Raw genomic sequence first — 26,820 nt, 5'->3', positions numbered from 1 at the left:
AACTAAATCACCAATGAAAGAGCACTCATGTGACAGATATAGATCACCTGTATATATGTAACTAATACACCGCTTAGTTTTCATGTGGGACTTCTAACAGCAGGGACTGTCTCTAACTTTCCCTTCCCAATAACTGGGTTGCCTTGTCCAGGCTGAATAGAAGAAAATGTGCCTGGACCTACTTCCAGGGCGGGCTGATATCCTTGGGAGGCTGCCCTTTCTCTGAGAAGGATGGACTGTACAGAGAGCAGAGAGGGGAAGGTGTGATTGGGATGTAAGATAAATAACTTGATAGATAAATTAAACCAAGAACAACAAAAAGCTTAAAAAGTAATCTTGTAAATAGATTATTTGCTTTAAAAAACATACCCAGAGGGTGAGATATCTATTAACATGCATGGGTAAACTCACATCAGTGACCAGAGACAGTGAATATTTTTGGGGAACATACCATTTTCTTAATGGCATTTTTCATATCTTTGTTTCTCAGGCTATAGATTATAGGATTGAAAAATGGGGCGAGGACAGCAAACATTAGTGCAATGATCTTCTCCAGCAATGGTTGGAAGGTCACAGAGAAGCGCAGGTACATGAGAGACACACTGCCAAAAAATAGCACAAAAATGGTGATGTGGGCTGTGCATGTGGAGAATGCCTTCTGACGACTCTCACCAGATGGAATTTTCAGGACCACGGTGATGATTCTTAAATAGGAAAGGGTGATGATAGAGACACAACTCAGGATGGAGATAGCATGGATGACATCTTCAACCAGAATCATAGATGTGTCTGTACATGCCAAGAGGAGCACAGGTTCTAAGTCACAGAAGAGTTGGTGAATCTGATTGGGGCCACAGAAGGGTAGAGTAGACATCCACACAATCTCTGGGAGGAGCATGAGGAAGCCAAGGGTGAAAGAGCCTGTGGAAAGCTGTGTGCATAGTTTTGGAGTTATAATGATTACGTAGCGGAGAGGGTTACAGATGGCAACATACCTGTCAATGGCCATTATTGTGAGGACTAAGCTTTCTGTGACTCCAAAGGAATGGAAAAAATACATCTGCAGTAGGCAGCCAATGAAGGAGATGGTTTTCTCTCTGCTGACAAGGTTGTAGAGCATTTTGGGAATGGTCACTGTGGTGTAGCAAATCTCCAGGAAGGAAAAGATGCTGATGAAACTATACATGGGATTGTGTAGACGGACATCCAGCTGCACAGCCAAGAAGATCATAGAGTTCCCAATAACAATGAACAGGTAGACACAGAGCAGAAGGATGAAGAGCAAGAGGCCACCATCATCAAATTGAGGGAAATCGGAAAAATAAAATTCTGTCACTTTCGTCTGATTCTTCTTATTCATATTCTCATAAGTTTATCAGATGGCTGAAGGAATAAGGAAATCAGAATTCAAGTAAAAGGACAATGGAAAACATTAACAATCTAAACAGTCAAAATTTTTTGGAAAAATGTTAGTAAAGATATTTAGTAGTCAGCTATTCTGTTTTTTAATAACCTGTGCATTTAGAAATGTAGATTTGTATACACTATTGAATGACAATTTGGCAACTTTCATTAAAGGGTAGTAGTTTAGAAACTGCCTTTCACTACATAATAGAAGGAAAGCTATTTCACAATAAATGATTTGCAGAGACAATCACTTTATTAGTCTTCCTAGTAATTTATAAATTTGAAATAACTAGACATATTTTGAAAGAAAATGGATGTTAATAAATTAAATAACTTTGGTTCCACAGGAGAGCATTTTAAAGCAAATATTTTAAAGAGTACAGGGCACATATTGTTATACCTTTGTTAACATCTCGCTAAAAAGAGAAAGTCAAGTATACTAGGTACCACTTCCTTTGAAATGCCACCGCTTATAGTCCTCTGTATGTGCAATGTAGTCTAGCCTGTACTATCTTGCACAAAAGCTTTTACTATCCGAAAAGCTGTAATCAACAGTCCATAATCCAGAGATTATCCAAAGTTTATCCAAAGTTTCAGATATTCTAACCTGTATCCTCACAATGTAGGGATCATTAATTAGCATGCCACAGACTTTCTCATATTTAACAGTCTTGACATTTCTGGTCATAAAATTGTTAACTGGGGAAGATATGTGGCTTCCTATGTAGGTTGTTTGCAATACCATTTAACAATCTATTGGATGTCAATAGCTTACCCATTCCTAGTTTTAACAAGCAAAATTGCTGTGCTTTCAGGGAAGTGAACATAAATGTTTGCTGTCAAGAACCAGCCATATATGGAAAATAAATTTTGATCTTATACCAATTGATCAATATCTGGTGATATCTTTGCTTAAAGGGTACAGGAATATGAGGAGTCAAAATACCTCCCTAAGTGTGCATCCATCAGGCCCACGACTCCTTCAGTTCTCTTATTTTCTGAGCAGAAGATTCATTGCCTATTCTCAACAGGAAGTTACTTTTGTTACCTGTAAGAGTTTTGTCACATATCGTCTTTACAGAAAATTCCATTCATTCTACCAATCTAAAGACGGAAAAGAGTTACCTACTAACAACACGTTTAAAGGTCTATTTGGCACTATTTGCTAAAATATTTTGCATGATGGAATTGTAAGCTGTGTTTGTCAGACTCAACTACTTGACAGTGAGGGATCTGAAGACTGGTCCTGAAGAAAGAGAAAGCTATTGATAACTACTGAAAAGAGTCAGCCATCTTGGAATTGGCTTTATTGACACAGAACAAACACTCTTGAAACCACAGAAAAAAAGTATTCACACACAAAGGAAAGTTTTAGCCTGGCAAGTAAAAACCAAGGATTGTGTGTGCTTTCTAGGGATCCTTTAGAATATAAAATCTATAATTAAAATATGAAATGCAAAGGACAAAATTCCTTTCAGTATTTCTTCATGATAACTTTTACTAAAAACTGAATTTTAACAGAAAAAATAGAGCCCATGCTCTCATTATTTCTTGCTTTATACTGTTACCCACATGCATTAGCTTCACATATGTCTGGGGTCCAATACAATCACTCAAAGACCGAGTCCCATTTTTTTTTTACAGTCAAACCTGTAGGTATGCGAAAACAAACAAGCAAATGAACAAGAAAATTTAAAAAATATATTTGCACAGGAGAAGAATAATTAAAAGTCTCCAAAGCTTCCTCCCAAGACTTCCTAAAACAATTTCAATATCTGAATCTTTTGCATCTATGATCTAGTATTCTTTACAGGTATGGCATGGTATAATACATGTATATGCAATGTTTCAAATTACTCTATAAATAGTATACTTCACAATCACAATATCAGAGCCTGGAAAAATGAAGAAGGAAGAATTATACAAAAAGACTCTTCTCTTTCATGGGGAGAAAGGAACAGCTAGAAACTCAAGTAGTAAGCTAAAAATCATTGTTTAGGGAATTTTTTATTGATAGTTATCTTTCCTGACTCTGCAATACATCATTTAGTCACCCTAGATTATAATTGATCTCAGGATTAAGTATCAATGAGAAAAGTCATAGATTCAGTGTCACCGATGTAGTTTATTTGGTTAAATTCTCACACAATAGATTGATTTCACTGATGAAATTTAAAAGGTCAATTCATCTTGAATTTGTTGTGATCCTCTGCAAAGAGCAGACTGACCTGCTAAAAGCTCCAGCCCTGAGCTCCAGTCCTCCCACCTCAGCTACAGTCCTCCCACCTCCTGTGTTTGCTTGTCCTTGACAATGACTCTGCAGGTCTTTCCACCTAATACCCACCTCTTCCTGAATCCCTTTGCCCAAATGTTTTCATTTCTTTGCAGCCGAACATATAGAAAGCTTATAACCACAACACTGGATTTCTTGGGGATAGACATTAGGCAAAGGCTTTATTTTGACACACTCTTTTCAGTGCCTAGGGAAAAGCAACTCATACCCCCAGTGCCTAATTAGAGAACTGTTGTTCCCACACTTCTGTTTCACCAAGACTCCATACCTATGGGAAGCTAGGGTTTTAAGTCAAGCTAGATAGCAGAAAAGACTTTATACTTGGTTTTCTTTTCTGTATAATGCATGAAAGAATTATTTCTGTGACACAGTGTCAGGTAGACTGAGTCAGAAGGTGAACTAGGAAGTAAGGCAGTCAAGCTCACAGTCTCTTATGTCGCAGCCACTGTAACAGCTTATGAGCACACCACAGTTCCGAAGCATATGATATAGAATTAGCTTCGGCAGAATTTCTTCAGAAATATCCAGAAGACCTCAGGGTCATTGGCAGCAGTGGAAGAAGTAAGGTTCTCCCTAAAATTTGTCATATTTCAGTGACCCTAAAGATGTCTCCATAGGTTTTGATTAAGGAAATGATTCAAGAGCATTTTCTTCTACATAAAAGGTATATTGATAATCACACGAATAAGCACATAGAAAGATTGGGAAAGTCCCTCATATAATGGGTAGAATATACAAGTAAAGGAATGTGTTTACTTTTTAATTCCTTTATTCTCTTTCTCCACTAATATTTTTATTCACTTTACATCCTAATTACTGCCCCCTCCCAGTCCCCTCTCACATAGTTCCTTTCTCCACCCTCTTACTTTTTCCTCTGTGTGGGTGGAGGCCCCCTGGTTATCCCCTTACCCTTACTCTTTTGTTAACTGAAATTAGAGCTAATATGCATTTACAGAAAGATAATGACAGAGTAAAATCACATAAATAAGACATTAATTTTTCTCCTATAAAATATATATATAACAAGAGTGAAACACTAAATGTAATAGATGCAGTGGGCAGAGAAAGGGAATGTGTGTATATATATATATATCATCTTGCATTATTATACCTAGATTAGTACTACATGCAAATTAATAAGCATGGAAAAAAGTTCACTGATTCCATTCTTTATGCTAGAAAAGTAAATTATCTCAATAGCTACTTAAATCTGCCTCCTGCCTTCAGAGAGATTAATGTACTTCATATACATATTTTTAACTTTTAAAATCCTTTTTCCAACATAATTTTTATTGCTTATTTGGGAATTTCACATAATGCACCCTAATCACACTCATCTTCCCACCACTAAAATCAGGAACAAGACAAAGTTGTGCAATATTCAGATGCCTATTCACTACAATACGTGAAATATTAGCTAAAACAATAAGAACACATCTTCTGAACACATCCCCACAATTCCACAGTGAAATGGATATAAGTCAGGGCAACTACTAGAAAGGAGGCTAGGATCACTACTGGATGGATCCTTGCACAATGACCACTAGCTCTGTAGCTGTACAGTACAGACTACCACAGTGCTGGAACCACAGAAGATATGATGGATCTGTTTGGAGCAACAAAAAGGCAGAGAATCTTACAATCTTAGAGTGTGCTAGGAGGAATCCACAGAGGTAGTAGGATCCAGCTGTTTGTGGGATTCAAAGTCTGGAAGTCCTCATGGTTGGGCCACGGAGAGGATATCAGCTAGCTATGTATCTGTCAATGGACATTCCTGACAGGGCACAGGATACCCAATGAGTAGAAAACGTATCATAAACCAGAGACTAGAATGTTGGGGTGAAGGTTTTATGGAGGCAACAGTCCAAGGCATTTTGAGTGCATTCTCTTGAGCAATGGGGCCTTGCTATCAGTTTGCAGAGAATGACCAGTTGTCTTGGCAACAGCCTGGATTGTCTGGGTATTTCCATAGGAACTGTTTGGACAATAACTCAATTGTATGTAACCCAGTCCTGGTAACTGAAGTTTTGTTTGGTGTCTAGAGCTGTCCAGTTGGGGATTCTGTCTCTCCCATTATTTGGAGACTTCATTAGGATTGCCTTCATATATATTAGAACACCTGCATTGACTAGCATCCCCACCACCACTCAAATGTCCCTCAATTCATGCTGCTTCTTCCTGCCTCCCACCTAATGCTTCCATTTTAGTACCCAGTTCCCCCAAAACAACTATAACAGTTATTCTATTATTTCCTCCAGGGAGATCCCTATGCCAGGACCCTGCCACTTTCTTTATTCTTAATCTTACTAAGTAAGTCTAAGCATTGTAACTTGCTTATCACTTATTTAATGACTAATCACATATAAACAAATACATGCCATATTTATCTTTCTGGGTCTAAATTACCTGGCTCAGGATTTTTTTAGTGCCATTCATTTACCTCCAAATTTAATGACATCATTTTTAAGGTAAATGTTATATATATATATATATATATATATATATATATATATATATATATATATAAAAAAATGGCATAATTATATTATAATCTCAAAAATAAAAGAAAATAATCTGATACTGTTGATGCTTCCTCATTGCTCTCCCAGCAATAAATTTCTCTGTCATCCATCATTCCTCAAATACTGATTCTTGACATGAAAGGAAAAGTTTTCTCCTTCTGCAGCTTATTTATTCTGCAAACTCCGTTCAGCAACCACAGACTGGCCACTGCATGGTGTGAAATAGAATTTCAGATTCAAAGGGGTTTCAAAAAGATTTCTAACCTTTGGTGGTCCAGCATATTTCATGTTACCATCCACAGTATTTTCTTTATGTGGACTTCTTTGTAGATCAAAACACCCTGAAATAAGTATGTCAGTATCATCATTATTTCAACAAAGAAACTAAATCAAATCTGGAACTAAAGCTCAAATCAGTTTGATGACTTGATTAGCCTTGACATTAAGGTTATTTGAGTAGCTGTAACAGCTGTTTAGGTGTCCTATTTATTTATGTTATTCCTTTCCTCTGGGCAGGTTTGTGTGTGACCAGTGTATGTAACACAAGGCATATGTGAAAGTCAGTGAATGACTGAGGGGTGGGTCGGTTCTCTCCTGTCATCTAGTGGCAGCTCGAAGTTGAAGTCAGGTTATCAGGTAGGCATACCCATGCTCAACTATCTCTCAGAACACAGAAATGCATCTTTGGGGTCTTCCCTATATTTTCAGTCTCCAATAAATAGGTCACTTGCTTTTTTTTACAAAGGAAAATTTTAAGTTTTCTTTCTTCAAATATTTTAAAGAACCTTAGCAGTTCTTGCTCTTCCCTTGAGTAACAGGTCTTTTATTCTCCATATTTCCCTCTACTTTAGTGACTGTTGATCATGGGAAGACCACTGAACAGAGGTTCAGTGACCAGGATTTATAGATTTCTCATTAGCAAAGTGGTTATAGACTCAAGAGGGGAGCCTACTATTATTATTCTAATAAATAAACATAGCATTAAGATGACTTCTAATAATTTATCACTATGCCCATAAATCAGAGTGTCAGCCATCATTAGAGAAGTTTCTGCTTGCTGTAGATGGTAACTAACACAGAGAAGCAATGGATCAATGTGAAGAGAACAAAAGAATTTGTAGAGGTCCACTTTTAGAAAACAGGTTCTATAACACAACTATTCTTCTCAAAGCTCAAGAATATATGCAGAGGAGAAGAGAGAAATATTGTAAGAGCCAAATGTGGTGGATGAATTCAAGGAAACAATGCTTTCCAGACACAACAGGGCACAGTCAAAGGGACTCACTGTGACTGTGATAGCATGGCCAAGATCTTGGTCAGCTTAAGGTAGAGCAAATCTCAGCATGACGGAGAGGTGGTAGGTACCAAGTCTTACCCTATGCTGATGAATTATGTCATTTAATAGTTCTGGGACAGAGTTAGCTATCTTTAAAAATATGATCCCTAGTATGTAAGCCACACTCAGTAGTAAGTCCTATGCCCAAGAGCAGTAAGCCCACCCAAGTTAGACTAAAGGAGAGAGAAAGGAGGGAGGGAAGAGAGAGAAAGAGAGAGAGAGAGAGAGAGAGAGAGAGAGAGGAGAGAGAGAGGAAGAGAAGGAGAGAGAGAGAGAGAATAAAGGTGGAGAGGCAAGAAGTTGGGTGTAGATCTGGAAAGAGTTGTAGGAAGAATGTAAATATCAAAATGTATTAAATAAAATTTTTAGAGGATAAATAAAAAGCATTATTGCAAAATGTCCATTAAAATTAAGAAAAAATGGATATGTGACTGGAAATCTTTAAGGTAGTACAAATTCAATGTTTTGGGGATTCTCTAGATTTATAGAAGTAATAGTGTTCTTTTTCAAATATTTATTTTTAAACAGTGTTTAATTTGTGTGTCTGTGTATGGAGATGTAAGAAGTAATTGAGTCCCATAGAGCTGGAGTTATAGACAGTTGCGAGCCACCTTGTGCTGGTATTAGCATCTGAAGTCCAGTCCTATACAAGAATAGAAAGAACTCTTTCACTGCTAAACACTCTCTTCATTCTCCATTTCTTTTTTTTTTTTTATTATTATTATTAACTTGAGTATTTCTTATATACATTTCAGTGTTATTCCTTTCCGGTTTCCGGCAAACATCCCCCCCCCTCCCCTTCCTTATGGGTGTTCCCCTCCCAACCCTCCCCCATTGCTGCCCTCTCCCCAACAGTCTAGTTCACTAAGGGTTCAGTCTTAGCAGGACCCAGGGCTTCCCCTTCCACTGGTGCTCTTACTAGGATATTCATTGCAACCTCTACGAGGTCAGAGTCCAGGGTCAGTCCATGTATAGTCTTTGGGTAGTGGCTTAGTCCTGGAAGCTCTGGTTGGTTGGCATTGCTGTACATATGGGGTCTTGAGCTCCTTCAAGCTCTTCCAGTTCTTTCTCTGATTCCTTCAACAGGGGTCCTGTTCTCAGTTCAGTGGTTTCCTGCTGGCATCGCCTCTGTATTTGCTGTATTCTGGCTGTGTCTCTCAGAGCGATCTGCATTCACATTTTGATCATCCGTCTTGAGTTTCATTTGTTCTAGGCATCTAGGGTAATTCAAGCATTTGGGCTAATAGCCACTTATCAATGAGTACATACCATGTATGTCTTTCTGTGATTGGGTTAGCTCACTCAGGATGATAGTTTCCAGTTCCAACCATTTGCCTACGAATTTCACAAAGTCATTGTTTTTGATGGCTGAGTAATATTCCATTGTGTAGATGTACCACATTTTCTGTATCCATTCCTCTGTTGAAGGGCATCTGGGTTCTTTCCAGCTTCTGGCTATTATGAATAAGGCTGCGATGAACATAGTGGAGCACGTGTCTTTTTTATATGTTGGGGCATCTTTTGGTTATATGCCCAAGAGAGGTATAGCTGGATCCTCAGGCAGTTCAATGTCCAATTTTCTGAGGAACCTCCAGACTGATTTCCAGAATGGTTGTAGCAGTCTGCAACCCCACCAACAATGGAGGAGTGTTCCCCTTTCTCCACATCCTCGCCAGCATTTGCTGTCACCTGAGTTTTTGATCTTAGCCATTCTCACTGGTGTGAGGTGAAATCTCAGGGTTGTTTTGATTTGCATTTCCCTTATGACTAAAGATGTTGAACATTTCTTTAGGTGTTTCTCAGCCATTCGGCATTCCTCAGCTGTGAATTCTCTGTTTAGCTCTGAACCCCATTTTTTAATAGGGTTATTTGTCTCCTGCGTCTAACTTCTTCAGTTCTTTGTATATTTTGGATATAAGCCCTCTATCTGTTGTAGGATTGGTAAAGATCTTTTCCCAATCTGTTGGTTGCCGCTTTTGTCCTAACCACAGTGTCCTTTGCCTTACAGAAGCTTTGCAGTTTTATGAGATCCCATTTGTCCATTCTTGATCTTAGAGCATAAGCCATGGGTGTTTTGTTCAGGAAATTTTTTCCAGTGCCCATGTGTTCCAAATGCTTCCTAGTTTTTCTTCTATTAGTTTGAGTGTATCTGGTTTTGATGTGGAGGTCCTTGATCCACTTGGACTTAAGCTTTGTACAGGGTGATAAGCATGGATCGATCTGCATTCTTCTACATGTTGACCTCCAGTTGAACCAGCACCATTTGCTGAAAATGCTATCTTTTTTTCCATTGGATGGTTTTGGCTCCTTTGTCAAAAAATCAAGTGCCCATAGGTGTGTGGGTTCATTTCTGGGTCTTCAATTCGGTTCCATTGGTCTATCTGTCTGTCTCTGTACCAATACCATGCAGTTTTTATCACTATTGCTCTGTAATACTGCTTGAGATCTGGGATAGTGATTTCCCATGAAGTCCTTTTATTGTTGAGGATAGTTTTAGCTATCCTGGGTTTTTTGTTATTCCAGATGAATTTGCAGATTGTTCTGTCTAACTCTTTGAAGAATTGGATTGGTATTTTGATGGGGATTGCATTGAATCTGTAGATCGCTTTTGGTAGAATGGCCATTTTACTATATTAATCCTGCCAATCCATGAGCATGGGAGATCTTTCCATCTTCTGAGATCTTCTTCAATTTCTTTCTTCAGAGTCTTGAAGTTCCTATTGTACAGATCTTTCCCTTGCTTGGTTAAACTCAACGGAGGTACTTTAAATTATTTGGATCTATTATGAAGGGTGTCATTTCCCTAATTTCTTTCTCGCCTGTTTCTCTTTTTGTGTAGAGGAAGGCTACTGATTTATTTGAGTTAATTTTATACCCAGCTACTTTGCTGAAGTTGTCTATCAGCTTTAGTAGTTCTCTGGTGGAACTTTTGGGATCACTTAAATATACTATCATATCATCTGCAAATAGTGATATTTTGACTTCTTCTTTTCCGATCTGTATCCCCTTGACCTCCTTTTGTTGTCTGATTGCTCTGGCTAGAACTTCAAGAACTATATTGAATAAGTAGGGAGAGAGTGGGCAGCCTTGTCTAGTCCCTGATTTTAGTGGGATTGCTTCAAGTTTCTCTCCATTTAGTTTAATGTTAGCAACTGGTTTGCTGTATATGGCTTTTACTATGTTTAGGTATGGGCCTTGAATTCCTATTCTTTCCAGGACTTTTATCATGAAGGGGTGTTGAATTTTGTCAAATGCTTTCTCAGCATCTAATGAAATGATCATGTGGTTTTGTTCTTTCAGTTTGTTTATATAATGGATCACGTTGATGGTTTTCCGTATATTAAACCATCCCTGCATGCCTGGGATGAAGCCTACTTGATCATGGTGGATGATTGTTTTGATGTGCTCTTGGATTCGGTTTGCCAGAATTTTATTGAGTATTTTTGCATCGATATTCATAAGGGAAATTGGTCTGAAGTTCTCTTTCTTTGTTGGGTCTTTGTGTGGTTTAGGTATAAGAGTAATTGTGGCTTCATAGAAGGAATTCGGTAGTGCTCCATCTGTTTCAATTTTGTGGAATAGTTGGATAATATTGGTACGAGGTCTTCTATGAAGGTCTGATAGAATTCTGCATTAAACCCGTCTGGACCTGGGCTCTTTTTGGTTGGGAGACCTTTAATGACTTCTTCTATTTCCTTAGGAGTTATGGGGTTGTTTAACTGGTTTATCTGTTCCTGATTTAACTTCGGTACCTGGTATCTGTCTAGGAAATTGTCCATTTCCTGCAGATTTTCAAGTTTTATTGAATATAGGCTTTTATAGTAAGATCTGATGATTTTTTGAATTTCCTCTGAATCTGTAGTTATGTCTCCCTTTTCATTTCTGATTTTGTTAATTTGGACACACTCTCTGTGTCCTCTCGTTAATCTGGCTAAGGGTTTATCTATCTTGTTGATTTTCTCAAAGAACCAACTTTTTGGTTCTGTTGATTCTTTCTATGGTCCTTTTTTGTTTCTACTTGGTTGATTTGGCTCTGAGTTTGATTATTTCCTGCCTTCTACTCCTCCTGGGTGTATTTGCTTTTTTTGTTCTAGAGCTTTTAGGTGTGCTGTCAAGCTGCTGACATATGCTCTTTCCTGTTTCTTTCTGCAGGCACTCAGCTATGAGTTTTCCTCTTAGCACAGCTTTCATTGTGTCCCATAAGTTTGGGTATGTTGTATCTTCATTTTCATTAAATTCTAAAAAGTCTTTAATTTCTTTCTTTATTTCTTCCTTGACCAGGTTATCATTGAGTAGAGCATTGTTCAATTTCCACGTATATGTGGGCATTCTTCCCTTATTGTTATTGAAGACCAGTTTTAGGCCGTGGTGGTCTGATAGCACACATGGGATTATTTCTATCTTTCTGTACCTGTTGAGGCCCATTTTTTGACCAATTATATGGTCAATTTTGGAGAAAGTACCATGAGGAGCTGAGAAGAAGGTATATCCTTTTGCTTTAGGATAGAATGTTCTATAAATATCTGTTAAGTCCATTTGGCTCATGACTTCTCTTAGTCTGTTCACGTCTCTGTTTAATTTCTGTTTCCATGATCTGTCCATTGATGAGAGTGGGGTGTTGAAATCTCCTACTATTATTGTGTGAGGTGCAATGTGTGTTTTGAGCTTTAGTAAGGTTTCTTTTACGTATGTAGGTGCCCTTGTATTTGGGGCATAGATATTTAGGATTGAGAGTTCATCTTGGTGGATTTTTCCTTTGATGATTATGAAGTGTCCTTCCTTATCTTTTTTGATGACTTTTAGTTGAAAATTGACTTTATTTGATATTAGAATGGCTACTCCAGCTTGCTTCTTCCGACCATTTGCTTGGAAAGTTGTTTCCCAGCCTTTCACTCTGAGGTAGTGTCTGTCTTTGTCACTGAGGTGTGTTTCCTGTAGGCAGCAGAATGCAGGGTCCTCGTTGCGTATCCAGTTTGTTAATCTATGTCTTTTTATTGGGGAGTTGAGGCCATTGATGTTGAGAGATATTAAGGAATAGTGATTATTGCTTCCTGTTGTATTCATATTTGGATGTGAGGTTATGTTTGTGTGCTTTTCTTCTCTTTGTTTTGTTGCCAAGACGATTAGTTTCTTGCTTCTTCTAGGGTATAGCTTGCCTCCTTATGTTGGGCTTTACCATTTATTATCCTTTGTAGTGCTGGATTTGTAGAAAGATATTGTGTAAATTTGGTTTTGTCATGGAATATCTTGGTTTCTCCATCTATGTTGATTGAGAGTTTTGCAGGATACAGTAACCTGGTCTGGCATTTGTGTTCTCTTAGGGTCTGTATGACATCAGTCCAGGATCTTCTGGCCTTCATAGTTTCTGGCGAAAAGTCTGGTGTGATTCTGATAGGTCTGCCTTTATATGTTACTTGACCTTTTCCCTTACTGCTTTTTAATATTCTTTCTTTATTTTGTAGCGTTTGGTGTTTTGACTATTATGTGTGGGGAGGTGTTTCTTTTCTGGTCCAATCTATTTGGAGTTCTGTAGGCTTTTGTATGCCTATGGGTATCTCTTTTTTTAGGTTAGGAAGTTTTCTTCTATGATTTTGTTGAAGATATTTACTGGTCCTTTGAGCTGGGAGTCTTCACTCTCTTCTATACCTATTATCCTTAGGTTTGATCTTCTCATTGAGTCCTGGATTTCCTGTATGTTTTGGACCAGTAGCTTTTTTTCCGCTTTTACATTATCTTTTGACAGTTGAGTCAATGATTGCTATGGAAGCTTCTGCTCCTGCGATTTTCTCTTCCATCTCTTGTATTCTGTTGGTGATGCTTGTATCTACAGCTCCTTGTCTCTTCTTTTGGTTTTCTATATCCAGGGTTGTTTCCATGTGTTCTTTCTTGATTGCTTCTATTTCCATTTTTAATTCCTTCAACTGTTTGATTGTGTTTTCCTGGAATTCTTTCAGGGATTTTTGTGACCTCTCTCTATGGGCTTCTACTTGTTTATTTATGTTTTCCTGGAATTCATTTAGGAATTTTTGCGATTCCTCTCTGTAGGCTTCTACTTGTTTGTTTATGTTTTCCTGTGTTTCTCTAAGGGAGTTCTTCATGTCTTTCTTGAAGTCCTCCAACATCATGATCAAATATGATTTTGAGACTAGATCTTGCTTTTCTGGTGTGTTTGGATATTCTGTGTTTGCTTTGGTGGGAGAATTGGGCTCCGATGATGCCATGTAGTCTTGGTTTCTGTTGCTTGGGTTCCTGCGCTTGCCTCTCGCCATCAGATTATCTCTAGTGTTACTTTGTTCTGCTATTTCTGACAGTGGCTAGACTGTCTTATAAGCCTGTGTTTCAGGAGTGCTGTAGACCTGTTTTCCTGTTTTCTTTCAGCCAGTTATGGGGACAGAGTGTTCTGTTTTGGCGTAGTTTTTCTTCTCTACAGGTCTTCAGCTGTTCCTGTGAGCCTGTGTCTTGAGTTCACCAGGCAAGTCGTTTGTAGCAGAAAAGTTTGTCTTACCTGTGGTCCCCCAGGCTCAAGTTTGCTCATGGGTGTTGCCTATGAGCTCTCCACGGCCTCAGCAGCCAGGAAGATTCGCGCCCCTTCCGGGAGGTTTCTGCACCAGGGTTCCAGATAGCTTTTGTTTTCCTCTGGGGTCAGTACTGTGTGCAGCGTGCAGTCTCTTCTGGTTTCCCAGGCGTGTCCGCTCTCTGAAGGTTTAGCTCTCCCTCCCACGGGATTTGGGTGCAGAGAACTGTTTATCCGTCGGTCCCTTCAGGTGCGGTGTCTCAGGCAGTGGATCTGCTGCTCCTGGGCCCTCCTCACGGGTACCCAGAGGCCGATACAGTTTCCTCCTGGGCCAGGGATGTGGGCAGGGGTGGGCAGCGTTGGTGGTCTCCTCCGCTCTGCTGCCTCAGGAGTGCCCGCCCGACCAGGCGGCAAGAACTCCCCTCCAGGGGGCCTGGGAGCAGAGAGCTGCTGAAGGCAGGGATCCTCCGCTGGTCCGGGAGTCTGCTCTCCATTTCTTATAATCAAACTTTTATCCTCCACTTCAAAAATAATTTAGATGCATAAGCATTCCTTAATATTGGCTAGTATGTACTTCTCAACTTTCTGGTAATTTAAGTTTTAGTATTATTTTCATATATTTTTTTGTTTTATAGGAAACAGCTAGTTAAATAAATAATTAATGCAATGTAAACCTCTTTCCTGACACTAGCCCAGCTCCTATGCTTTCACACTTTATAAGGGATGTAGACATTTAGGACTATTAATGATGACAGTCTGGGACAAAAAATGAGACACCTCACCCTTCCCACAAGGATATTCCCTGATTGGTTATATCTTTCTTTGGAGAAATAATATATATATATATATATATATGTGTGTGTGTGTGTGTGTGTGTGTGTGTCTGTGTGTGTGTGTGTGTCTGTGTGTTATTGTATTATATGTGTTCACAAATAGTTGTTCTAAATCACAGAATAAAGATGAATCGTGCACATAAATGTTAGTAAAACTGAGAAAAGAATAATAATTTTTTACTGTCAAACACATGCATTGTGTTTTAGAAATTTTTGTTGTCACTGTGAAAAATTCTTATCAGAAAACATTGTTATTGTATAGTGAAATCAATATTTAATGACAGTAATTTATTTTATCAATACCGAGTAATTATCATTCATTCAATGAGATAGAACCTAAGCAAAATTTCATGGAATTTCAAAAATGTGTTATTAAAAATATATGGTCAGTAAGCTTGTGTTTTCTGTATGAAAATAATTGTTAATGTAAGAAACATTTCATTTTGCTCCAAATTTTATTTAATAACTATTACCATTTAAGGTAAAATTAAATTATTATGCTAAATCAAGTAAATTTGAACCTGAAAGTATTATGAATGATACATATTTGGCAAAATTTCTAAGCTTGATTCACAAATATCTGGTTAGAAAATCGCAGCCTCCTAAGAGAGCCTTTTACTTCGAAGTCCCTGGGATTAAGCTGTAGATTGCTCCAGAAGATGTTTTAATGTTATGCTAATATTGAAGGTCATGCATCCCTTGCCCCAGCTACAATACCAGACATGAGAAGAATGGAATGCTTCATTTACACTCCTTGGCTGTTGATCTCTTAGCCATCATATTATCAAATCTGCCTTCATTTTGTCATCTCATCACCCCAGCATCCCTATTCTCATCAGCTGCCTCTTCAGGGCCTCCTTGATTTCTTTGTTGCGCAAGCTATAAATGAAGGGGTTCAGGAAAGGGGTAACCACGGAGTAGACTACTGCCAAGGCTCTGTCGTAGTCAAGGGAGTAACTCTTCTTCAGCCGCACATACATGAAAAGGATGCTCCCATAGAAGATGAGAACCACAGTGAGATGGGAGGCACAAGTCGAGAAGGCTTTCTTCTTGCCTGCAGCTGAAGGAATCTTGAGCACTGTGCGGATTATCTGCAAGTAGGAGCTCAGGATCAGCAGGAAGGTGGCCAGGATCTTGCAGGAGTTTATAATAAAATCTACCAGGACATTGACTGATGTATCAGTACAAGCCAAGCTCAGCACAGGTGGGAAATCACAAAAGATGTGTTGAATGTGATTGGGGCCACAAAAAGGGAGATGAGACACCAAGGAAATTTCTACTACTGGCCCAGCCAAGCCTCCCAACCAGCAGCCAATGGCAATCTTGGTACACAGTGTCTGGGTCATGAGGGTAGGATAGTGAAGAGGCCTACAGATGGCTAAGTACCTGTCATATGCCATTGCTGTCAGGAGGTAGCACTCAGTAGCTCCAAGAGAGTGAAAGAAGTAGATCTGTAGGAGACATCCAGAAAAGGAAATTGTCTTCTTCTCACTGAGCAAATTTGCCAGCATCTTAGGAATGGTGGCAGCTGTATAGCCCAACTCCAAGAAGGAAAGAATGCTGACAAACTTGTACATGGGTGTGTGAAGTCGAGAGTCCAGGTAGACCACCAAGAATATCAGCAGGTTCCCCAATATAGTAGTGAGGTAAATGGAAAGCAATAAGACAAAGAGGTAAGTCTGGACACCTTGGAAGTAAGGGAATCCCAAAATAATGAATTCTGCTACTTGGCTCCAGTTTCCAGTGTCCATTGCTCATCATTCCTGTACAATCCCTAAATTGTAAAATATACAATATTTTAGAGATAAGGGAGAAAGTAGCCATTGGCATCCTATCAAGGAAATGTTTAATGCCCCCATCTTCTAGAGTAAATTACTTCTACTGCACGCTTTGCGAAGCAGGTGTTTCAATTCCACACCACCAACTCCTGCAGTCAACAGCCTTCATCAGAATTTCTACCCATTGACTCAAGCTAAACCGCCCTTTTTTGAACAGTACAACCAATCTTTATATCACATCCCTCTTTATAACTCATTCCTCCTGCTTACTGTAGGCTTCGATTTCATTGTTCAGGGCGCATTTTACCACAATATAATTCTCAGTTGGAAGATCATCATTTACACTGACAGTGTAAACGGTACCACTGGTAAAGGTGCCGATGGTACATCATTACCATTGATAATATAGCAGACCAAAGGATATTCAGTTCTCATTACATTTCCTGGTTTCTATCATCAACGGGTTTGCTTCTTCAAGCTTCTGGCTTCTGAAAAATACCAATCCTTTCACCCCTATTTACTTATGTTCTCTCATGAGAACAAATCTAACACCACCTATCTATGAGCCTATCAGTTAGAATTTCGATCTCTTTTGGACACTACTAAAAATTGCACTGGGGATTAAGGTGAGATAAATAAATGAATGAGACTCAGATAGACCAAGAGTAAATCCTATAGCTCCTTTCTTTCCTTTAAAATGCCCACTTCCTCAATCCTCCCAATTCACAATCTTAAATGTGTTTTTCTTATTCATGGGTTGTGTAGATAATAAAGAGTTGTGGTCAATATAACTAAATATTATTGAATACTTTCTGAACATTATAATTAGACTAGACACAGACTCAAGGCATAAGTAAATTTTAGTGACCAATGTCAAGAAACTACTTGACTTTGTATCTTTCACTTTGTATTTTTCCTTATTTTAGTTGTTATTCAAAATTGTATGTATTTGTCATGTATGACGTGGTGCTGCAAAGTGAAGAAGGACTGGACACAACTAGATAACTTAAGTATTGTGTTAAATAGCTGTCATTTGTGGTGAATGCACTTGCCATCTATTCTCTTGGTATTTCAAAAAATGCAATATTCTGGCATGATGATGTGGTTCAATAGATAAACCCACTTGGTGCCAAGACTAAAGATCTGAGTTTGATCCAGAGTCTCACATGGTAGAAAAAGAAATGTGACTCCTCAATGTTTTCCTCTGACTTCCACACCTTTGCCATGGCTCATGCATGCACACACAAGCACATACAAATAAATATGATTCAAAATATGATATAGTGTTATTAACTAAACTCCACCAAACCATCCACAAAACCTTTGTCCCACAATATGTCCTGCCTACCAGATATGCAGAGGTAAAGGTGGAGCAGAAATTAAGGAAATGGTCAACTAATGACTGGCCCAATTTGAGACCCATACCATGAGAGAGCCCACTCCCTACACTATTAAAGGAATTCTTTTATATTCACAGATAGCAACATAGCATAACTGTCACTTCAGAGGCTTCACCCAGCAAGTGGCTCATAGTGACTCACAGAGACTGAACCACCAACTAAAGAGCAGATGTGGGTTGAACCTCGGACCCCTCTTCATATGTAACAGATATGTAGTATGGTCTTCCTGTGGGATTCCTAAAAACTTGAGCAGGGTCTGTCTCTGACTCTGTTGCTTGCCTTTGTGTCTCTTTCCCATAATTGGGCTGCTTTGTCTAGGCTCAGCAAATGTTCCCAGTACTACTGCAACTTGATTGCCAAGGGAGGTTGATATCCATGGGAGACCTCCCCTTCTCAAAGTAGCAAGGTTTGGGGTAAGAGGTGGTGATGTGAGAGGGAGTTATTGGAAGGAGCCGGAAGGTGGGGGGGGGAGCTGCCATTAGGAGGTAAAGTAAATAAATAAGTTAAAAATACAATATGCTGTTATTAACTGAACTCACCCTGTTGCTCAAATAATTAATTAATTCTAAGAAAATAAATAATTACAATGCTTTCCCAAATTATTTTTCGGTATGTAAATGGCATTAATCTCACTAAACTTACTAAACAAGCATGTCCGCATGCGCGCACGCACACACACGCACACACACACACACACACACACACACACACACACACACATATACACACACGCATCTTAACCTCCCAGGTCATAATATCTATACAATATTTATATAATTCGATCACTCTTGTGGCTTATATAAATTTAAAAAAACATTTAGAGTTTTCTCCTGACACTGCTGATTTTAAATATTCTATCATTTCTCCTAAATTAATCATTTCTAGCACCAATAAACATTGATACAACTTTGGGAGAAGCTCCAGGACCATCATAAATTTGAATTTCACTGAAGTGCTTGAATTTTTAAATATATCATTTATTCTTATCAATGCACAAAGATGAAAATGCTTTCCACACTACCTGGAAGATGGAAGGAGGAAAACAGCAGCATAAATCATCACACCAAAGACAACGTCGCCTTTGCTGACTCAGACAAGCAAAGACTCTCATTCACTTATGCATGAGGAAATTCGTGTCCTCCAAAAATCCTACAGATGGGCTCAGACTTTTGTCAGCACTCACAGGGCAAGGTGGTCATGTGGCAGCCTTCTTTATTATAGAAATGTTTAGATTGATAAAACTCTTCCATCCACACAAAATCTGACTTTCAAACACTGCTTTTATTCTATGTAGTAACCCTGCTGTTCTGGTTGCGAGCCATGCTTTAAACTTTATCAGCATCATCATGTTCATTGTGATCATAAAAGTTTCAGTGCTGGTGGCTCTCTGAATTCAATTTTGATTCATCTGTTTGTAATGTTCTTCAGTTAAAATTTCGTTCATGCTAAGTACCCTGAGGATGCTTAAATCTTCATTCACCCCAAGGTCATTTCTTTCTTTAGCCATACAGGGTAAAATTAACTTTTCTTGCTACTCCCAGTAGTCATGACCTGGAGAAATGTCTCAGTGTGTAAGAACTCTTTCTTTGCAAGCTTGAAGCCTTGAGTTTGAATGTCCAGCACTCACTTGAAAAGCAAAGTTTGACTGCTAGTTCCTGTAACCTGACATTGGGAGGCAAAAATAGGTGGTTTCCAAGAGGTCACTGGGCAGCCACCCTAACTTAAATGGTGAAACTTGAGTTTAATGGCCTTGTTTCAAGGCATTAAGGCAGAGAGTGATAGAGAAAAGTACCCAGCATTCCAAAATCCTGCCCTGGCCTCATGCCCATCTGCATACAGTGAGAGAGAGAGAGAGAGAGGCAGGTAGAGACAGAGAGAAACAGAAAAGCAAATACAGACAGAGAGATGAGAGGGGGCAGTCCAACAGTACCTACCCATGGTCCTTTTATTGTGTCCTATTTCAGGAACTGAAATTATTTTTATCCTTGTATTTTATCATCCCAAAGCAGCTTATAGTTTTGTAAAACTGGTTATTTTTATTACCTTTGGGGTTATGACTTTTTTGTGTATCAGCATATACGTATGTTCATGAGTGCAAGTGTCCACAGAGGCCAGATGAATCAGACCTCAAGAAGCAGGAGTGACGAACAACAGTGAACCAGCCAATGTGAGTGCTGAGAACCTCACTCAGGTTCTCTGAATGAACTACAGCTTCTTAACAGATTAGCCATCTCTCTATATCAGGTGTGAGCTTTTTAAAATTAATAAATAAATTCCATACTTTACTTACCACCTTGGTAATGCTTGGTACAATCTGATTCATCACAGATGTGATGGCCAAAGGAAACTATGATGGCAGCTAAGATGACTGTCTGGTTCTTTCAGGCAAAATCACCTCCTTTGGTGTCAGGGCTGGGGCGAGGGCTATTGGAAATCCTAGCATATTTACAAATTAGCATTGATCTTGGTTAGGTCCTATCTCACTTCCCATATTCCAAGGAGCTTTTGGCCTTAGTGCCTTTCACTTCATTCTCTTCTCCACATGCTTACACTGTTTCTGGCCTATGTCTATGGAGGCTTAAGTCCAAGTAGTTACAACTTAAGAGATCAGCTCAATGTCTCCATTTTACAAAGAAGCAAGTGGAGATCAAGTAAAAAGAGTGTTAAACTAGGTTAAAACCATACCCAAATTGCTAATCCTGAGATGAGACCTTTCACAGTAACATTTACAAAGGAGACCACATACCTGGTGTGGTGACTCACACTTGAAATCCTGGCACATTCTGGACTATAAAATGAGAATCTATATCAAACGGAATGTATGTGTGACAGCATGAATATAAAGTTTTTCAACCGCATTATTGTTCTAAATAATATGTCCATCTCTGGAACCTGAATCATTCTGTACACTTAGTATTTCTGAGTATTCTTGTTCTTTTCCTAATGGCCACCCTAGAAAGAAACATGGTAAAGTGTCTGCCTGACACATTCTTACCTGCAGCTTGAGAATGAGGATAACTTTAGGGCTTGACCCCGGGGGCCACCTCTGAATCTAGAGAAAGAAGAGAACTCCCTGATCTCCTATTTTGTTCATTGATTTGCCGCATTATGTGTTGCCACTCAGGGGTGCTGCATGAGTTGAGCTTTCTCACTTTGAGAAAACCTGTGGGAGTAAATCAAATCATAAAACATTCCTCTCCCATGATCTATATTTTTGATTGGGCAGAGGTTTCTGGGCCTTCGGAGCAGACCCTTGAGGTTGCTAAGGTGTTCCTTTGGGAAGAGAACTGTCATCCATGCTGTTCATTACCCAGGAGCTCTTTGCCTCTTACCAGTTCTTCTGCAATTATTACCTGTCCAAGTTGTGAAAAGCCTCTCTTATTGCAATGGTTTCCATTAGTGGAAACAATTATCACCATAACGTCTTGGGTCCCTGGGTAGCATGATTTTAAAGAAGGAAATCATACACTTCCCCATTACAATATGACTTTTCCAAAATATGACTGAGTTTCCTGATCCATGAGACGCGAAACAGAAATACAAACTGAAAAAATAGATGCTAACAAGGCAAGCCCTAATCAATCTATTGGTAGAACTACCAATAGTCTTTTTCCAGTGTTATCTTGCCCCGAAAATGCCTCTACCGAAGGATTATAGATTTAAATCTAATTGCAACTTTACCTATTCAATTGTTTAATTTCAAGCTTTCCCAAAGACTATAGTGTACATATTTCCTCCATAAAGAATTAAGCTTTAAAGATATTGAGTATTCCATTATATATACATATATCAAACAATGATGTTTCCTTGTAAATATTGTCATTTGTCAATTGAATATATCTTAAAGGATAGGTGTTGTTTTCCTCATGCCAAAGTAATATCCAAGTATGGCAGTGAGTGTGAAAATTATGAACTCTGGGTTGTATGTAAAGACTTATACAGGTTTTCTACATTCTAATCACAATAATATTTTCAAAGTTTGTTTTATTGGTTATTTTATTATATTTCAAATGTTGTCCCCCTTCCTGGTTTCCCCTCTGCAAACCTCCCATCCAATCCCCTATCCCCCTGCCTATATGCGGGTGTTCCCCCACCCTCCCACTCCTGCCTCACCCCCTAGAATTCCCCTACTCTGGGGCGACTAGCCTCTGTAGGACCAAGGGCCTCTCCTCCCATTGATGCCAGATAAGGCATTCACCTGCCACATATGCAGCTGAAGCCATGGGTCCCTCCATGCATACTCTTTGATTGGTGGTTTAGTCCCTGAGAGCCCTGGAGGGTCTGGTTAATTGATGTTTTTTCCATGGACTTGCAATTTCCTTTAGCTCCTTAATTCCTTCCCCTAACTCTTCCATTGGGGTCCCCATGCTCTGTCTGATGGTTAGCTGCCAGTGTCCACATCTGTATTTGTCAGGCTCTGGCATAGTTTCTCAGGAGACAGCTATACCAGGCTCCTGTCAGCAAGCACTTCTTGGCATCATCATCTTGGTGACTACAGATGGGATGGATCCCTAAGTTGGGTGGTCTCTGGATGGCGCTTTTCTTCAGTCTTGTCTCTACTCTTTGTCCTTGCATTTCCTTTAGACAGGAATGGGTGGTTAGCCCCATCCCACCACCAGGGGTCATGCCTATCCACCAGATATGACTCTACCTCTCCTTTATTGGGTATTTTGGCTTATGTCATCTCAATCAAGTACTAGAAACCTCTTGCTTTCCTGTCATCTGGTAATTTCTAGTGGCTATCCCATGTTTCCCATCCCCCGCTGCTACACATCTCCATTTAATTTCTTGACCCTCTCTGTACTTCTCCCTGTCTCCTCCCACACCTGAAACTATTCCCCCTTTTTTCCTCCCCCTCCTTTCTCCATCATGGATCCCTCCCTCCTATGACTACTTTTCCACCTTCTAAGTAGGCCTGGAACATCCTTACTTTGGTCTTCCTTCTTCTTGAGCTTCACGTGGTCTATGAGTTATTCCCCTTTCTCCACACCCTGGCCATCATCTGCTGTCACCTGAGGTTTTGATCATAGCCATTCTGACTGGTGTGAGGTGGAATCTGAGGGTTGCTTTGATGTGCATTTCTCTAATGTCTTAGGATGTTGAACATTTCTTTAGATGCTTCTTGGCCATTAAATATTCCTCAGGGACAGGAAGATCAGTGGAATAGAATTAAAGACCCAGAAATGGATCCACAGGCCTGTGGTCACTTGATCTTTGACAAAGAAACTAAAACCATCCAGTGGGAAAAAAAAAGACAGCATTTTCAACAAATGGTGCTGGTTCAAGGAGCAGTTGGCATGTAGAAGAATGCAAATTGATCCATTCTTATTTCCTGTACAAAGCTGAAGTCAAGGTGGATCATGTGGACCTCCATATAAAAACCAGATATGCTGAATCTAATAGAAGAGAAAGTGGGAAAGAACCTGGAACACATTGGCACAGAAGGAAATTTCCTGAACAGAATACCCATGGCTCAGGGTCTAAGAACAACAATTGACAAATGAGACGTCATAAAATTGAAAATTGTAAGGCAAAGGACACTGTCAATAGGACAAAATGGCAACCTATAGATTGGGAATAGATCTTTACCAACCGTAAATCTGATAGAGGGCTAATATCCAATATATACAAAGAACACAAGAAGGTAGACTCCAGAGAACCAAATAACCCAATTAAAAAATGGGTTACAGTATCAAGTAAAGAATTCTCCACTAAGGAATCTCGAATGGCCAAGATGCATTTTCAAAGTTCTTAATATAAACCTTCTTTTTCTACATCTCCAAACCTCTTACTTGAAGACATTCTCACATTTACTTAAAATGGTTTCTTATCTTTTGCTTGTCCTAGGTATATGTTAAAACTGGTGATACATATTTTTTACTTTGATTTAAATATTTGAAATTTTTATATGATCATGGCAATTCTCCTTTCCCGTCTTCCCACTATATTTCAAAGCCATGCCCACTTATTGCATTTATTATGTGTGTATTCATGTAGATACAATAGACAATTCATAATATAAACTGCCCAATATATATAATGTTACTTGTATGTATGATTTCTGGTCTAACTGTTGGCACTGTACTGCCAATAGGTGTGCTTTTCCCTGGGGAAGACCAAATTTCACTGTCATCTTTCCTTAGTTGCTGATAGTTCTTTGTGTAAGGTATAGGCCTCATGGGCTTTTCTCAGTCTGCTTAGGCATATCTATTGGTGTCAAGCTTTTTCAGCTTATGTTAGAGCAACTGTATTGGTCATAGCTCTTTATGGTTATAGCTTCTGATATCATGCGGAAACACAATCTCACAGAAAAGGACCTGATCCTCTGGCTTTTACAATGCCCTTTGTCTACTCTTCCATATTTCCTGTGTCTTAGGTGTGTGAACATTTTGCAGGTGTATCTAAAACAAATGTATCTAAAGATAGATTGTTATTAGTAGATATGCTGGTTTACTAAAGTCAGGGTGGTAGATTTCCTCCAATTACCATGACTTTATTAACTCCGAATACTTAGTTCTGTTTCCAGTACCAAGTATGGTTTTTCTTTTGTTGATCAGGTCTTGAGTCCAATTAGAGACCGATTGGTTACCACCATGACAGCTGGCCCACTACTGCACTGTTAGGATTACTAGGCCATACCGGTCTTTTATGTGGTTCATAGGTATTATAACTGGGTGGGACTTTTGGGTTTTTCATCCTTTGGAAGGATTGTGTTTTCTGGTGTCATGGAAGTTAGTCCTAAGTGGTTAGGGATTCAGATTCATTCTAGCTCAGAAGACTTTGAGCCCAGTGTTTGGAGTACATGATGTCTTCAGCAAGAGAAACTTAACTTCTACCTCTCAGGGCAACCTAGAACAACAGAATTAGGCTATCTATTTTCGGAGTCTGTTGGCAACCCTGGACAGTAATTCAAAAGTAGTTTCCTCACGTCTGAAATTGGGGTTTTTGTTAGGTAGTCTTTGGCTCTTGGAGGGAGATTTTGAATCAAGGTATTGGATTATACTTTGATTATTATGAAATCAATTTTAATTAGTAATTTACTTTATTCAGATTTTTAAATTCTCTATAAGCCAACTATTAGCTAAGTAACTTTTACCATTTCTTAAGATTTATTTATTTATCTATGATGTGTGTGTGTGTATGTGTGTGTGTGTGTGTGTGTGTGTGTGTGTGTGTGTGTGTGTGTGTCTGAACTAAATAGTGTTCAGGTATGTATGCCAGGATACCAGAAGAGGGTATCAGACTCCCTTGGAACTGGGAATCAGTGGGATGCTGGGATCCAAACTCAGGTTCTCGTAGATGTATAACAAGCACTCTTAATCACTCGTCCTGCTCTCAACATGTCTCTCATGTTTCAATTAAGACATCCACCTACTCCTTACAATCACCTATTTTCTACTACCAAAATGTCCTTAACTGATCATATCCATATCTTCCATTTACTTGACACTATATTTGTACTTCTATTAATAATTATTTAAAAGTATGAAATTTCCTGGCAAAGATTTTCTGTTTGAACAAACTAGACTCAAGAAAACCATTTTACACACATACGCACACACACACACACACACACACACGCATGCATGCACACCCATGTGCACACGTGTGTGTGTGTGTGTGTGTGAATTTGTACTCTGTACTTAATATTTAATTTTTTTTTCAAAGAGGACCTGAAAACCAATGACTCAAAGTATCTTAATCTTTGTGGTTGAGATAGAGTCTAAATGTAGGTCCTTGACAGCAGGCCTAATGGTATTTTCATTGTCTAATCATTTGTTGATTTCTTACTTCCCTTACTAGCATGCACTATACAATATGAAAGTGCACTTTTGAGATGCTAAAGTACAACAGTATATGTGTACAGTAGAAAAATTCCAGTTAAAGTAGCAACTCAATTCTACATTTGAGAATAAAGCCTAATTGCTTTTTTATGTCAAAAATATTTATTTCAAAGATGAATGAAAGAATTAAAACAGAAATTATGTCGTGAAAGAAATTGGTAGCAAATATACTTTACTTAAAATATGACACTTATGTAATAAAAAGCCTTCATCAAAATCAGAAATCTTTGAATGCTTCAAAGAACACATTTCTCCAGAAGGTCAAACTGTTTACAATTATCTACCTGCTATACAAATTGTATCTTGATTATATAAAAAATATATTTGCAACTGAATAATGGAAAGATGAAAATGAATATTATGAGATTGCTCATTGGTTAATATCACCTGATGTTCTTGCAGAAGACACCAGTATGATTACAACACTCACAAAGTGGCACAACACCATCTATGATTACAGTTAGAGAGAAGCTGACACTCTGTTCTGGCCGCATAGTACATCAGCATGCAAGTGGTATGCAGACGTGCATGCAGGCAAAACATCCATACATATAACATAAGAAAAGAAAAGATAAATAATTCAGTAGAATGATAATGAATGAATAATTAAGAGCAAAGGGATGAAATTAAATAAAAGAAGTACTTCATTTATAAAAGCATATTTTCTTTTGTATTTTGTTGTTTTAAGTAAAATAGATAATACAAATTTCCTATTCCACTATGGTATTAATAAAGTTTCATTGTTTACAAAAAATCATCAGTAGAGTGTACATAGAGCCTGAAGTTATAGACAACATATTTGATGATGTAGGAGCCCAAAATGTTGCAAAATCTAGAGAACCAAATGGCTAACTGAATACATTTAGAGTCCTAAACAGACATGGTCAGAGAAG

General features: G+C 38.7%; 2 protein-coding genes across 2 annotated transcripts; both read right to left on the bottom strand.

Annotated features, from left to right (window-relative positions):
* Positions 1-412: 412 nt before the first annotated feature.
* Positions 413-1,360, bottom strand: LOC116911611 (olfactory receptor 6K3-like). Its single transcript, XM_032915585.1, has one exon. It carries the CDS (start codon positions 1,358-1,360, stop codon positions 413-415), a length of 948 nt encoding a protein of 315 aa, XP_032771476.1.
* A 14,357-nt stretch (positions 1,361-15,717) lies between these two features.
* On the bottom strand, positions 15,718-16,656 carry LOC116911667 (olfactory receptor 6N1). Its single transcript, XM_032915622.1, has one exon. It carries the CDS (start codon positions 16,654-16,656, stop codon positions 15,718-15,720), a length of 939 nt encoding a protein of 312 aa, XP_032771513.1.
* Between the last annotated feature and the right edge of the window lie 10,164 nt (positions 16,657-26,820).

Source organism: Rattus rattus, chromosome 10 (genome assembly GCF_011064425.1).
Source record: "Rattus rattus isolate New Zealand chromosome 10, Rrattus_CSIRO_v1, whole genome shotgun sequence".
NCBI classification, from domain to species: Eukaryota; Metazoa; Chordata; class Mammalia; order Rodentia; family Muridae; genus Rattus; species Rattus rattus.
The sequence above is the reverse complement of the archived record's forward strand: the minus strand, read 5'-3'. Positions and strand labels throughout refer to the sequence as shown.

Excerpts from the sequence above, each read along its gene's own strand:
- LOC116911611 (XM_032915585.1), bottom strand. The coding sequence starts at position 1,360 with ATGAATAAGAAGAATCAGACGAAAGTGACAGAATTTTATTTTTCCGAT.
- LOC116911667 (XM_032915622.1), bottom strand. The coding sequence starts at position 16,656 with ATGGACACTGGAAACTGGAGCCAAGTAGCAGAATTCATTATTTTGGGA.